Genomic DNA, 13295 nt, shown 5'->3' on the forward strand with positions numbered 1-13295 from the left:
AGTATCTCTATCCTAATCATTAAATTAGAACAATTTAAAGCATCCTGGGAAAAATTGACTATGTAATGCTCTATAGGCCTGATTTTATTTTTACAGATCAATAATTTTGTTGAGAAAAGCTCACTTCTTTCCTGTTCATGGTTCTTTTTCATTGTCTGTTTTGTTTTGTTTTTTTATGTAAGATATATTAGAAAGATTTGTGACAAATATGAATACATGGCATATACATTGTTTTTGTGTGTGCATGTGCGTGTAGCCTGCTGCTCCAGCAGAGTGCTGAGCTGCAGCAGAGAGCTGTATGTTGTCCAGGGTTCCTCCACACGGCCGTCCTCTGCTACATCAGTCTGATGCAGCTTTTCCTGGAAGGACACACACTTCCACCAACCACGGAGCGCTCTGACAATCAGGTGACAGAGCCTCAGATGACGGTTGCGTCAGAGTGATGTCACTCAAACCTGTGACGTTTTTCTGACGTCAAATCTGTGAATTGTAATTGTCAGATGGAGCCATTCCAGATTCTGAGTGATGCCAAGCAGTTTCTTCTAAGAGCGATCTCGCAGACGTCTCCAGCTGCTCTGTCCTCCAGCCAATTCAGACAGGTAACCAACCAACACATACTGTGCATACACATCTGTAGCATGCATGTTGGTAAGATCTTCTGTCAGCAACATTCACCCATCCCTCCGGTCTTCATCACTCCTCCCTGTCTGGTGTCTCTGCTGTCGGGTGTCCTGGTCCAGCTGGAGTCCCAGTGTGCAGACCTGGACCCAGAGGTGGCAGCGGCCCTCTCTGTCCACCTCGACCCTCACAGCCTCAGCCCAGAGATGGACTTCCTCTGAACCGCTGCAGACTGACGCTCAGGCAGAGTCACCCACCGTACAGCAAACAGTAACCGTGCATACAGCCTTCTGATGTAATCCATCTAACACCAACATGTTCCTGTTGTAAGATTTATCAAAACTTACTGTTCAGATTTTAGCTGTGAAGTTAAAAAAATGTTGATACTCTGATTTGTAAAAAAACGTCTTTTATACATTTTATTTACATGCCTTTTTGTACATAATGCACAAAGGACTCTCTTATACACATGTACATCTGAAGCCCTTTTCACTGTTTACAATACAGAGGTAACCTCTTAAAAAGAGTACTTAGCATTGTAATAACTTAATAAAAAAAACAGTGACCTATAAAACTGAAGTGAATGTTCTTAGAAATCGTTCTGCACAACCATTTGCACTGTGAGGAGGTTAAGTGCTTTACATGTATTATGTAAAAAGAATATTGCATTATAGGACTTTACCACTGCGTCTATGCAGGCTACGCAGTCGGTAGTATGTGGCTGCTACAAATAAAAATGTCTGTATATAAGCTCCACAGGCAGTGTAAAATCATCTTTAACAGAGGCACCAGATGTGGTTGTTGACATTTCAAGCTATAATCCTCAAGATTTTCACAAAATCCGCCACTTTTTTAAGATAGTTATGGTCACCATTTTTTTCTATTATCTCTTTACATACTGTTTTTTATTGTTGGGGCAGCGTTCACCATTCGCACACTGGATTTAAATATCACACGTACGACCATGAGACTGGCAGGAAACAATGCCATGTGTAATCCAGTGTTACTGTAACTTTGTGAGTGATCTCACTCACCGTTTACTGGCCAACTGTATCAAGTTACTGCTAATGCTAACCCAACATTTCCTACTGCTGCTGCATCACATTAAAGTAACAGACTGAGTTTAGCACTAACAGTGATGGTTCATCAAAATGAGTCTACAAGGCAAGGCCGTGGAATGTTTTGGGGTTTTTTTTTTTGGACAGCAGTGCAATTTATAAAAAGCTGCTAAAGAGACAGGCCACAGGTGTTGCCAAGTCAAATAACTGAAAACTTGAGGATTACAACTTTAAAATCCAGGATAACATTTTTTTTAAATCTATTCTCCCTTAAGACAGACAAACGTATTTTACTGTCGCAAACTACGGGAAGTGCATCAGGTTGCACTACTGCGTCTGTCAATGTTACATGTAAAGGAAACACTGCTGCTTCCCCTAGAACAAGCTAAAACCTAAACTTGTGGTATACTGGTCGGAGGAAGTGCTGACAATAAAACAGATTAATTCTGGACTGAAAATGGTTCTTGAAAACCATTAAGAGTTGTCCTTGAGACAGTATTGTCAACAGATTGGTCGATATATGTTCATTTATGTTGAAGGAAACAGTTTGACTTTCATCTTATGCTAAAATTGGTATGTTGGTAGAGAGCTGAGATAAATATGTTTTGTATTGGCCGGTGAAGCCAGTGGCCATACAGCAGGCCCAAGTCAAGAGCTGAACGTGGAAAAATGAAAACTACAGTACATGTGGTCAGAACTTGTCCCTGTTCCACAGTTTATGTACGCGTGCAGCAGACGTGGACCTGGACTCCCTGCCGTCATCTGTCCTGGTCTTGCTGAACCACCTCCCCGGTCAGAGTGATGGTGTGCAGGTCGGAGTACAGCGGCGGCTGCTGCTGCTGACTGCTGCCTCTCTGAGCCTCGGCCTGAGTCAGCGGGTGGACCATAGACATGTGGACGTTCAGATTGTGGGCCTTCTCGAAACGTTTCCCGCACATCAGGCACGCAAACTCCAAGTCGGCCTCTGCCTTGTGTTTGGTCATGTGGTACTTTAGTGACGCCCGCTGGCGACACTGGAAGCCACACACCTCACATCTAAAGGGAAAAAAATCCAATAGCATTTAGAGCATGTGTCTCCTGTCTTTGCCTCTGATTTTCAAACTGGAAAGCAAACTTTGAAATCTAAATTATACACTGCACTTACTGTAGTGGCTTGGCTCCTGAATGTCTCATCTGGTGAACTGAAAGGTGTTTCCTCTGTTTGAAGGTTTGGCCGCACTGGTCACAAATGTAGTTCCTCTCCTCTGGAAACACACAGAGGACAAGCCAGAAAATACACATTAATACCTGAAGCTAATGTCTTCCTGATTAAACTGGTGGGACAGTCTGTTTAACATGGCACATCATTTCAAGTTCAAGACAAAGTTTACGCTTTGCTGATTCAAACTCATTCAGCCATTACAGCAAAACAAACGGAGCAGGTATCACGATGGAGACGAGAGGAACTGTTGAGTGCACACTGCTTCCATTGTTGTGATAAATTTCAGAGTGACTACTTACATTAGGCTGGTTTAGGGCTGATATTGTGAGTATACATGGAAGTGTTATTATTGTTCCTATTGCCAACATTGTGGTTGAGAAATATTTTTTTCTCCCTTTGATTTTTCTTGCCCAGCAGACGCTGCTGCTCCCACAAACAGAAAATACACCACTTCCTGTGCAGTAGAATCAGATTTTTCTAGGCATGGCCTGCTAGACACCTGGGGCCTGTTCTCCAATGAGAGATGAGAGGGTCAGCCACCTGTTCATCACATGAAATATTAAATAATGATGTGGCCTGTGATTAAGAACTCTGCCTCGCTCGTGCTCACAGCTGCATATCATATCACATGTTTGTGACAGCAGCTTTCGAGGATTGCCAAAATTAATGCGGAGTGAAACCATGTATCCCAAGGAGAACCAGACTCATCTGAGCTGGTTTTGTGGTACAGGTCACAGGTGGTAAGAACAGCACTGTCTAAAGCCAAGCAAAACTTTCTGTTGACCTCACCTGTGTGGATGAGCTTGACGTGTCGCTGCAGGTAGCGGTCGATCATGAAAACCTTGTTGCAGCCAGGATGAGGGCAGGGTCGCTCTCTCACCTCCTCATGATGCTCCTTGATGTGCTTCTAAAAACCCACCGGACAAGAAAACACATGTGCAGTCAAATACAGTCAGAGTGTACTGAAAGTTCATGCAGGTGTCAAATACTGACTTCTCATTCATTTTCACTGATTCAAACAGTTGAGGATAATTCATTCTAGATGGGAGCAATGCACAATAATGAAGCAATCAGAGCACTTTTTCCACCACCAACACAGTTACTGAGTTACACCACCCGGAATGTTTTTTATGGCAGAAAAGCACTGCGACACAGACCTCTGCGGGTCCAAATTACAGTGCTGCTGCAATTGTGTCCACACCCAGTCTAGAGTTTGGAACACTAGAACTGTCTCGCCTGGAGCTCGATTAAAACTGACTGACAAAGGTTAACACATTATGTCACATCTTCTGTATGCAAATTCAGATACATTTTAGTATTAATATTATACTATATTAATATTGTATGAATAATAATATTCAACATATTTTTTCTTATATGTGAGATATGCTCTTGCTGTACAAAATGAAGAGAGTTACATCGCTATAGGCTGGACCTAAATACTGAGTACTGAAGCATTCATAAGAGAAATTGTGAATACATTATTATTGATCGAATTACTGAACATTTATCACTTAAATGTCTTGTCAGAGTTCTCACCTTCAAACCATCAGGAGCTCTATAGACGGCTGTACAGCCCTGATATGGACACTTGTAGATGTTGGGCAGCTCCTCTCTGAAAATAAACAGAACAGTAGTTTGATAATAATAACAAAGTTAAATCAGCTGACTTAAATTAATTGATACAAAGCACAAACTACAATGAGCTACACATTTAAATGTTACATTTAACTTATGCTGAAAGGAGGTTGTGTTTTACAGGAAAAGTAGGAGTCAAGTTGTGTCACATATGCCTACATACCCTTTAGGTTTGAACTTGTTCTTCCAGCCAGGTTTGGGTCCGGGTTTCTTTTTGATTTTGGGCTCCTCCGGTGCGACCGGGCTTCGTCTTCTCTTGTTGGGAACGGTCACCCTGCGAGCTCTGGGAGGGGGAGAGAAAGGTACATGAAACACAGTGTCCAGGTTTCTGTCAGCGTCATTTACAGTCCATCTCTGCTGTTTTTGAAGGAACAACGACCTCTGCTGAAGAAGATCTGTACCCACCTCTTGTCCGAATACGGCTCGAACAACTCATCGTCTGATAAAACTCCTTTTCTACTCTCCTCAAAGTCATCCTCGGAGATTACCCTACGTGCACGCACACACACGCACACACACGCACACACACACACAAAGTTCTTGTAGATGTTTTGGCCTTTTATCACTCTCTAGCTAATCACTGACTACAAGTATTGAGTTTTTGTCCCACAAATCACTGGCTATAAGACCAGGGGAAACACACAATCAGGTGAGAGCTTGACCAACCTGTCAGACAGATCACTGTCAGCAGCCCTGTCCTCCAGCTGGGCTGGAGCAGGAGACAGCGCCTCGTCATGACCTGTAAAATCTAACAAAGGAGAAACAACAACTGCGTGAGTCAAGGATTCACACAGAAATTCCTCAAGCCAGAAAAGCAGTTACAAGGATGCAAACTGATGAGTTTTTAACACCTGTGTCAGCATCTGCAGTAGAAGAACACTTTATTGGCATAACTGTGGCTCACTGTTTACATGTAGCGAGTAACAAAGGTACTGTTCACAGTCTGGCTGGTTAATCTGTGTGCATGAATGAAAATATTTGAAATGACTGGTTTCAGGTTTCACTGACCAACACAAAGGCCAGCCTATCATGTCATTATTGGGTCGGCTTTAAAGGATCTTATCAAATAAAAATTAATAATAATTAATCAAGTAAGAGGCTGCATTTCAATAAGACTGAACCAATAAATGTGGCGAAAAACATCCATCACAGATCCTCAGAAGGGAGGAAAGTCAGTATTTGTTGTGTTCCCTTCAAACATTTTGACACGTATCCGTCTGATGCTGCCTCACACCTTCTGGTGCCCTCAGTCTCACCTTCAGTGTTACTGGTCCAGTGAGCCAGCGCTGAGCTCTGAGTCTGCGCTGTGACCGCAGGTGGACTGTGTTGAGCCAGAGTGCTTATACTACCCACTGGGGTCCTTTCATTCCTGCTGGGTTTCTCTTCTCCATCCTCCTCCTCCTGTTCCTCCTCCTCTGACATCACTCCATCACCATTACCACTCCCTAACGCTCCGCTGCTTAAGTTCATCGTGTACCCTGGGTTGGTAGCGGCTGCGCACTGAGTGTCCATGATGTATCTGTGACCGTCAACGCAACTCCATACAGCCTTGACAGAACCCCAGCACTGGTCCTCCAGCACCTCCTTCAGATCGGGGCAGGAGCGGCAGGCCTCTCCATGGTGGTGAGCCCAGGACACGAGGCTGTGGAGGCACTTAGGGTCTGAGGTAAAGGATGGTGGTGCTGAAAGAAAATAGCAGAATGTCTCAACAGAGTATTGCAATCAGTTAACTTGACTTGTCTAACACGTGTATAATTTCTGTAAACTGAAGCAAAGAGGAAATGCTTTTCTTTACTTGTTGAGCCATGGCTTACTGAGGACTCTGGGCACTTCAGAAGCTTCCTGAAAAAGAAAAAAACAGTTGCTTTTATTTGTAGATTTTCTGCATGAACAATTGAAAGCCCTGCAATAAATACACACTTTTAAAGTCACACTTGCACTCACTGGCTTTTCAGGTTCTCTTTCCCAACTGGTGGGAGGTTGACTCTCTGCAGGAACCTGATCAGGATGCTGTGGCACTTGTAGAACTTTGCGTGGCATTTCTTGCAGATAAACTCAGATAGCCGGGGGTCACGATCCAACTGGACCCCGACCAGTCGCTGGAAGTCTGTGTGGAACAAAAGGGGGGACTGGGCCATGGCATCTGACTCATCATCAACAATATCAATGGAATCCTGAGGCCACGTGTTGAAGGCGTGCCGGAGGCTGCGTGGAGAGAACTTCCCATGACAGAGCCGACAAACAGCGGTTGACAGTCTACCTGCTGGGAGAAATGATGGAGCAGCGTTTTACTGAACTGTGAGTCATGACCCAAAACCTGCAAATGGCTGCTATTTCTGCTGGGTCTCCGAAGGAAACTGAGACAAGTAGGGGACCTTGATTTCAAATGTGTTATCTTTACTAATATGAAAGGGACATCATTCCAAACTCCATTCAAAAGTCCTCAAATTAATTTTATTAATTTACACTTAAGACAGATCTGCATACATCAAGCAGCTCTTAAATAAATAATGCACTTTCCACTATTTACTATCACCAACAGAATTTTGGTGACATTGCGAGGGAGCAGACAACATCACTCTGAAGACTTAAACTATTTTGTGTGGAAGCCAATACTGAAGAAAATGCCAATTTTTTTAACAGGATCTGGTGTGACCTTCTATCTTAACAAGACAAGAGATAAAAAACTTGGGCTGGACTCACCTGAAGATTTGGACTTGCTCTCGGGATGTTTTTGTGGGTTTTCAGCTGATGTCACACTGAGGTCCAACTTGCCGGCCTCGTCTTTTGCAGTGTTATCATGGTGGAAACTGTCTGTGGTCGCAGGGACAGTCTTCCGAGGTCTTCCTCTGTTTCCTGGCGGCCTCTTCTCCTCACTGCCACTCACTGTTGTCTGTGTCCTGCTGGACCTCGGACGTCTGCTTTTCTTCTTCATGGCCTATTCTATACTTGGACTCTCAGCAGCTGATCCCGATGATGGAGTCCTGCTGCCTGTTCCACTGGAAAGATCTGCAATGTAAGCAAAGTTCCACTGAGTCTTACCTATTCTAAATGCAATTTATTATCTTAAAATTACTGTATATGTTTGAGTAGTTTTATTGCCTAGAAATCTTATGTCACTTCGCTATTTGACAAACTGTCATTTTAAACAATCACACATTACTGCTTAGTTAACATGTTTAAATTACCAGTTGCATTTATTCAAGAACACAATTTCATCTGACTCTAATCTATTGTCTTTGCTGAACCACTATTTGCTGCTGACCATATTTTCCCACAGTGATGAAGAATCACAGCATCCACGTTTCACGAATATTACACAATGCTATAAGGAAAAACAATAAGCTGTTGGAGTTGCATTCAATAAACTTGGTGAGTTACAGTATATATTACTGATATGGAGCTATGGGTCTGAAGTAAAGTTGAATGAACTGAATATGTGGTCATCACAGCCTAGTTAGTTAAATAAGCTTAATATGCAATTTAAAAGTTAACGTCGTTGTCTGTGTTTACAGTGATCCCTATTTTCCGTTTCCTTCCGGGAAACCAACACACCAACACGTCTGGAATAATTTAACTTACATCACGACAAATTCATGTTCTCTCGCTACTACTGACTTCAACTAGCTAACGTTAGCTGGTTAGCCCGAGGAGCCTGCTACGCTTGCGAGCTCGTGTGTCAAAATGTTTGCCTTAACGAAACGAATAATGCACTCCTGTAGCGCAAACCTACCGTCAGAGTAGATAAATCCTAGCACTTGAAGCACATGTTGTTTTTAACATAAAATATGTTTTTATCATGAGCCAGATAAACAGCTCTGCGCCCTCAATGCTGCTGCCAGTTGTAAACATTAGAACCCGGAAGTGCTAACAGCTACTGGAACACAATCCAGGAGAAAATATGATACAGCGCCTCCTGCCGTCCATGGAAAATAATTTAACAGGGAATGAAGCGTCTGCGAGTGGCCACAGAGGGACAGAGAGAAAAATGAGGATTAACTGTAAACCTAAATGAATGCATTAATGGCACTGTATGTTGTCTTCAGCAACATTTGTTTAGTTTAATCTGCTAATAATAACAACAGAACAGTCGATGACAGTGTAAAACGTATTGTTTTTAAAGGGAAATTATATTTATTAATATAGGACAACAACATTTTTAAAATAATAATTCATATTGTTGTTGTTGTTAGCATCACAATAACTCAATTATTTTATCTTTTTTTTTACACTGTCCCTATTTTATGTTATTTTTCTGGAGCTGCTGTGTTAATGCAAACTGTTGTATGACATTCTCCTGTTCTGCATAGTTATGAAAAAAAAAAACAATGCCAGGCTCCATGCACCATCTATACAAATAATGATTCTCACACAGTGAGTACAATATTCAGACCCTAGAAAACATCCTATGCATAGGTGAACCATTCATCAAATGGAAATATTTTGCTTCTAATATGTCTACACACATATGTCGCCTGATATGTTTGGCTTTTGGAACTTCAGGATTGCTAGAAGTAACATTTCTGTAGGTTTGTTTAGTGCTTAGACGCAAGATAATTTTCAAAGATTTACAAAATTTAAAAGGTCAGTAGTTAACTAAATATACAGTCACTTTACCTGCAATATTTTATATGACTATGTGCCCTAAAAAGAGACAAACGATATTTTTTTGGTTGGGGAAAAAGGGCAAAATTAATTCAGCATTATTTTTTCAATCTCAACCATGAATTGCTTTTTCTTTTCAAGAAATTTTTGGGTGAACACGATCCACCGCTACAAATAATTAGAGAGGATTATTTGTTAATCCACTGTAATTATTTACTGTAGCGTATAATGCAGCTCTGTTGTCGTTGCTCAGCTGCGCCTCTGTCTCTTTCCTCATGTCTCTTTAGTTTATCCCTCCCTTGTCTTTCTTGTTGCTGCTCTGTTTGTTCTGTCTCTGTTTGTGTGTGTTCACCAGGGCGTTGTGCTTCTTTTTGTCACCTGCTGAAACATGCACACCTAAAACACATCCACTAGTCAAACTCCTGCAGTATATACACCCTGCTCTAGACTGCTTGTTCACTTGCCAACATGGTATTAATGCTGTGGCCAAGTCTCATCAGTAATTTCCACATCTTTGTCCAGTGTAATTCTGCGCTCCTGTGCCTCGGGCTCAGCTCTCTCTCTGAGTCAGCTGTTCAGACCTCCATCTCCACATCTTATCAGTAAATCTGCATTTGAACTACACTGGACTTTTTTCAGTGCCAATACAACCTCCTCTAGAATTTCAAGGCGATTCAATTTTTCTTCTTCTTTCTTTCTTCTTCTTCTTTCTTCTGGATCCATATGATGCTGTCTTAAAACTGTGACTACTGGAAGGTCCATCCACATCCAAAGCATGTTTTCTCCATGTTAAAATTAATCAGGGCTGCTGCTGATAACACTTACAGTATGTACTTATTTAAGTAAAAAAAATAATATGATATAGGACTTTTACTTGTAGTGTTACTGTGTTGCCTCTTTTGCTTATGTAAAAGTTTTTGTTTTTTTGTTTTACTTGAGTATAAGACGAAAACATTATTCACTTATTCAAGATTCAAGATTCAAGATTCCTTTATTGTCATTGAGCATGACATGTCAATGAAATTTGCATTGCAACCCCCCAGAAACAAGATAATAAGAAAGATAAGAAAGATTATAAAATAAAATTACTAGAATAAAATAAACCAACATGCAGTAAAAATATTCGTAATGCAATAAAAATGTACCAGAAATGAAAATATACTAAGACAATAAAAATATACTAAGACAATAAAAATATACTAAATAATAAACAATAAACAATAAAATATACCAGTGAAATGTACCAACAGCAGCTGAAATATACTAAAATGTATATGCTGAGTGCAATAGCTGACCATTTAGTTAAGCGTGTGTGTACTTATTGTAATTAAGCAGCTGTCAGTCTGCTTGTGATGAATTCTGAATGTTTTGTCATTGTTAGTTTTGCTTAAAAACTAACTATGATACACTAACAATGTTTTATCATAGTTAGTCTGCTTAAAATTTTTTATATTGTCATGAGCATTAATTCCTCTTCATCTGATGTAAAATATCTGCAAGTAACTGCAACTGTGCTGGAAGATTCTGGTAGTCTTTCTAAAGCGTGTGACACTGACTTGTGATATGATTATAACATATTACAGCGGTCAAAACATGGTGGCTATTGCTTCTCATATGCATCCTGGTTTAAGAACAGCTGGCTACAAGACAGGACGGTCCCGTTGCAAATGCATGCACAGGAGTGATCAATGAAAATAGGTCACAGATGCATTGCTAAAACTGGTTTTGTGTACACATTTGAAAAAAGCTGTGATAAGATCTTGGTGGCACCATGTTGTCTCTTCACCACAAAGATTTGCATTAAAGGGGGAACTGACTCATGATAAACTGTATCTCACAGGGGAGGAGGCAGAAAGCAGAAAACAGAACAGTTGACAGAAAGACTTCACATGATCATGAATTACAGAGAAATATGAATAGACATAAGCTGCAAGAGTAAAGATAATCAAAAGCACAAAGTTACATTCTGTGCAATTCATTGGAGGATAGTTGAATGTTTTGGGGTATACGTATGCTTAGCCGCTTCCAGGTTGTCTGGTAAGCATAGCAGCCTGTAAGCTTAGCTTAGCATAAAAACTAGAAGTAGGGGGGCACAGCCAAGGTAACAAAATCTGTCAATTTTCCTGGCAGGAGCAGCAGCTTACTGGAGTCTCTGGCCTTCTGCCTGGCAATCTCATAGTGACAACTTCAGTGACTTTCAGGAAGTCACTGCGCCAGGCCAATATATGGTGTGGTACGTAACCCCCCAGCCACAAACTGATGTTTGTACATTTGGGTATTTGTTGGAGTAAACACATATATAATTAATATAATTAATTAGTGTGCTGACAGGTGGATTTTATTACCTGAAGATGAATTTAAGCACATTTTAAGACAACAATGCTGTATCTTCGATATGACAATGAAAACAATTCAGCGTAATCTACTAACAATGTTTATCTCTTTTTCTGTATTGTTTAAAACGTATAGAGGTGTATGAAGAGCAGACTCAAAAAGCACAGATGTAGATAAGATAAATGCTGAGAAGATGACTCTGTTTTCTGTGGTAGGGGAACTGATTTTGATCTTGGTTACTAAACTGCGGCCCGTCCCTTCTACGGTAACTTCCTCCTCTGAGCCTGAAGCAGTCGTGTTTTCTTGGTGGTGGAAAGCTGAGGAGGTGTGGGAAAGTTATGCCCTCAATGTATGGTTAATTTTGGCTGGAAAGGCTGACATCATAGACATTTAAGTTCCACATTGGACGGGGTTTATATTGGACGTGGCGGTGAGAGTCGATCACAGCAAAGAGAGAAGAAGAACAGCATCATCATCATCATCCTACAGACAGCATCATGAGGACTCTCTGCTTCGCTCTGGGGCTGCTGCTGCTCGCCGTCTGCTGCTGCGACGCCATGCGTGAGTGATCTCTGTTTGCTCCTCATCGTGTTTTGATTGACGGCTTCTCACTGGCATGTTTATAGTGACTTTATCCATCGACCTTCCTCACAGCTCAAGCTCTGCGGTACAGCACGGCACCTGGGAACTGCTGCTTCAACGTTTACACCCAAAAGATACCATTAAAGTTCGTATCTAGCATAACCAAGACCCACAGCTCCTGTCTAAAGCAGGCATTCATGTAAGTTTTTATAAAACTTCTTACAATTCTCTCATTATGGGCGATGAAATGATGGATACAAAGATGGACAACCAATTACAACCTTTGTCACTATCCATAGTTATTAATTCCACTTCCTTTTAAAAGCGCTCTGTATCATAAGCACTGAAGTTTTGGTCTTCACTGGTATTTTTGCCTGTTTATATCCAGCTACATGCCACTTTACCTAAAACGGTCCTGTTTCAGGGAATTGGAAATTTCCACCATCAGCCAATGGATGACATTTAGTTAAAATGGATTTAATCACAGATGTTGATTTTATGTTGCTCCTCTGTATGTTTTGCAGAGTCCAGACTATGAAAGGAAGACAGATCTGCTACAGTCAGACTTTCCAGTGGGCTCTGGATGTCTACAATCAGCTGTACAACACTGAGGGCAGTGGTCTGCAGCTCTGAAGACGTATTATTGTATAATACTGATAGGGGGGGTGAATCAGTGCCTGGTTTTGCAGGCCAAAAGGTGTGAAGACTTGTATTTTAATAAAATGCTATTGATGTAATGAACTATGGTGATGGTCTGTAATTTCTGAGTAGTGTGTGTATTGATAAGGTGAGGCAACAAATCGGTCTCATTTTGCGTCTTGCTGGTGTTCCAGTTTGTTATGAATAATGTAAAAATGTGTCTGATTATCATGATCATATGGTTAATCTGTACAAAGAAAAAATTACTTACTTATGCTGATAACAAAAGATGGTGGCTGTCAGCTGCAAAATAACATCACAAGCTCTTCACTTGTAGTGATGCGAACAGCGAGGGTGTGAAATTATTTGCAAACTTGTTATAGATCATGTCGGTTCATGTGTAAAGGATTGTTGATCTCTCACAATCTGTTCTCTCTGTCTCTGTGTGACCACACTGACATTTGTCAGCATCAACTGAACCTTCGTCTGTCCTGATAGCATCAGGGGACGCTGCTGATCTGTGGTGCAATCTACAACTTCAACTTCACGTCTCAGGAGCCGTATATGTTGCTTCATTGGCTGCAGGCAGCAGCAGCACCTGTCCTGACCTGGTGCAGAAA

At 41.3% G+C, this 13295-nt stretch overlaps 3 protein-coding genes across 4 annotated transcripts in view; 2 read left to right on the top strand and 1 right to left on the bottom strand.

Moving 5' to 3' along the window:
- Positions 1-1573, top strand: part of LOC121608197 (Fanconi anemia group A protein-like) — a 22272-nt gene extending 20699 nt beyond the window's left edge. Inside the window, exons 40-42 of the mRNA XM_041939378.1 lie at positions 257-407; positions 501-599; positions 741-1573. Of these exons, the coding sequence (XP_041795312.1) occupies positions 257-407; positions 501-599; positions 741-839 (349 nt within the window). The 3' untranslated portion in view covers positions 840-1573. The remainder of the gene's footprint in view (positions 1-256; positions 408-500; positions 600-740) is intronic.
- Positions 989-8377, bottom strand: znf276 (zinc finger protein 276). 2 transcript variants are annotated; one of them, XM_041939380.1, is made up of 12 exons: positions 8249-8377; positions 7219-7524; positions 6460-6775; positions 6311-6357; positions 5772-6197; positions 5182-5263; positions 4921-5004; positions 4679-4798; positions 4417-4492; positions 3667-3784; positions 2821-2920; positions 989-2711 (listed from the first exon to the last, which is right to left on the bottom strand). In XM_041939380.1, the coding sequence occupies exons 2-12, from the start codon at positions 7448-7450 to the stop codon at positions 2435-2437; spliced, it is 1878 nt and encodes a 625-aa protein (XP_041795314.1). In that variant the 5' UTR covers positions 7451-7524; positions 8249-8377; the 3' UTR covers positions 989-2434. The 2 variants fall into 2 exon arrangements, with proteins under 2 accessions (XP_041795314.1, XP_041795313.1); XM_041939379.1 differs by having other exon boundaries at positions 990-2711; positions 6460-6778.
- Positions 8378-11738: 3361 nt separating this feature from the next.
- Positions 11739-12771, top strand: LOC121608411 (C-C motif chemokine 4-like). Its single transcript, XM_041939674.1, has 3 exons — positions 11739-12015; positions 12109-12235; positions 12561-12771. The coding sequence occupies exons 1-3, from the start codon at positions 11952-11954 to the stop codon at positions 12667-12669; spliced, it is 300 nt and encodes a 99-aa protein (XP_041795608.1). The 5' UTR covers positions 11739-11951; the 3' UTR covers positions 12670-12771.
- Positions 12772-13295: the final 524 nt, after the last annotated feature.

Source organism: Chelmon rostratus, chromosome 6 (genome assembly GCF_017976325.1).
Source record: "Chelmon rostratus isolate fCheRos1 chromosome 6, fCheRos1.pri, whole genome shotgun sequence".
NCBI classification, from domain to species: domain Eukaryota; kingdom Metazoa; phylum Chordata; class Actinopteri; order Chaetodontiformes; family Chaetodontidae; genus Chelmon; species Chelmon rostratus.

Coding starts and splice junctions, on each gene's coding strand:
- znf276 (XM_041939379.1), bottom strand. CDS start 7,450: ATGAAGAAGAAAAGCAGACGTCCGAGGTCCAGCAGGACACAGACAACA. Junction 5,005..5,181: donor GACAGTGATCTGTCTGACAG/GTTGGTCAAGCT, acceptor GCGTGCACGTAG/GGTAATCTCCGAGGATGACT. Junction 3,785..4,416: donor GAGCTCCTGATGGTTTGAAG/GTGAGAACTCTG, acceptor GTGGGTTTTTAG/AAGCACATCAAGGAGCATCA.
- LOC121608411 (XM_041939674.1), top strand. CDS start 11,952: ATGAGGACTCTCTGCTTCGCTCTGGGGCTGCTGCTGCTCGCCGTCTGC. Junction 12,016..12,108: donor CTGCTGCTGCGACGCCATGC/GTGAGTGATCTC, acceptor CCTTCCTCACAG/CTCAAGCTCTGCGGTACAGC. Junction 12,236..12,560: donor TGTCTAAAGCAGGCATTCAT/GTAAGTTTTTAT, acceptor TATGTTTTGCAG/AGTCCAGACTATGAAAGGAA.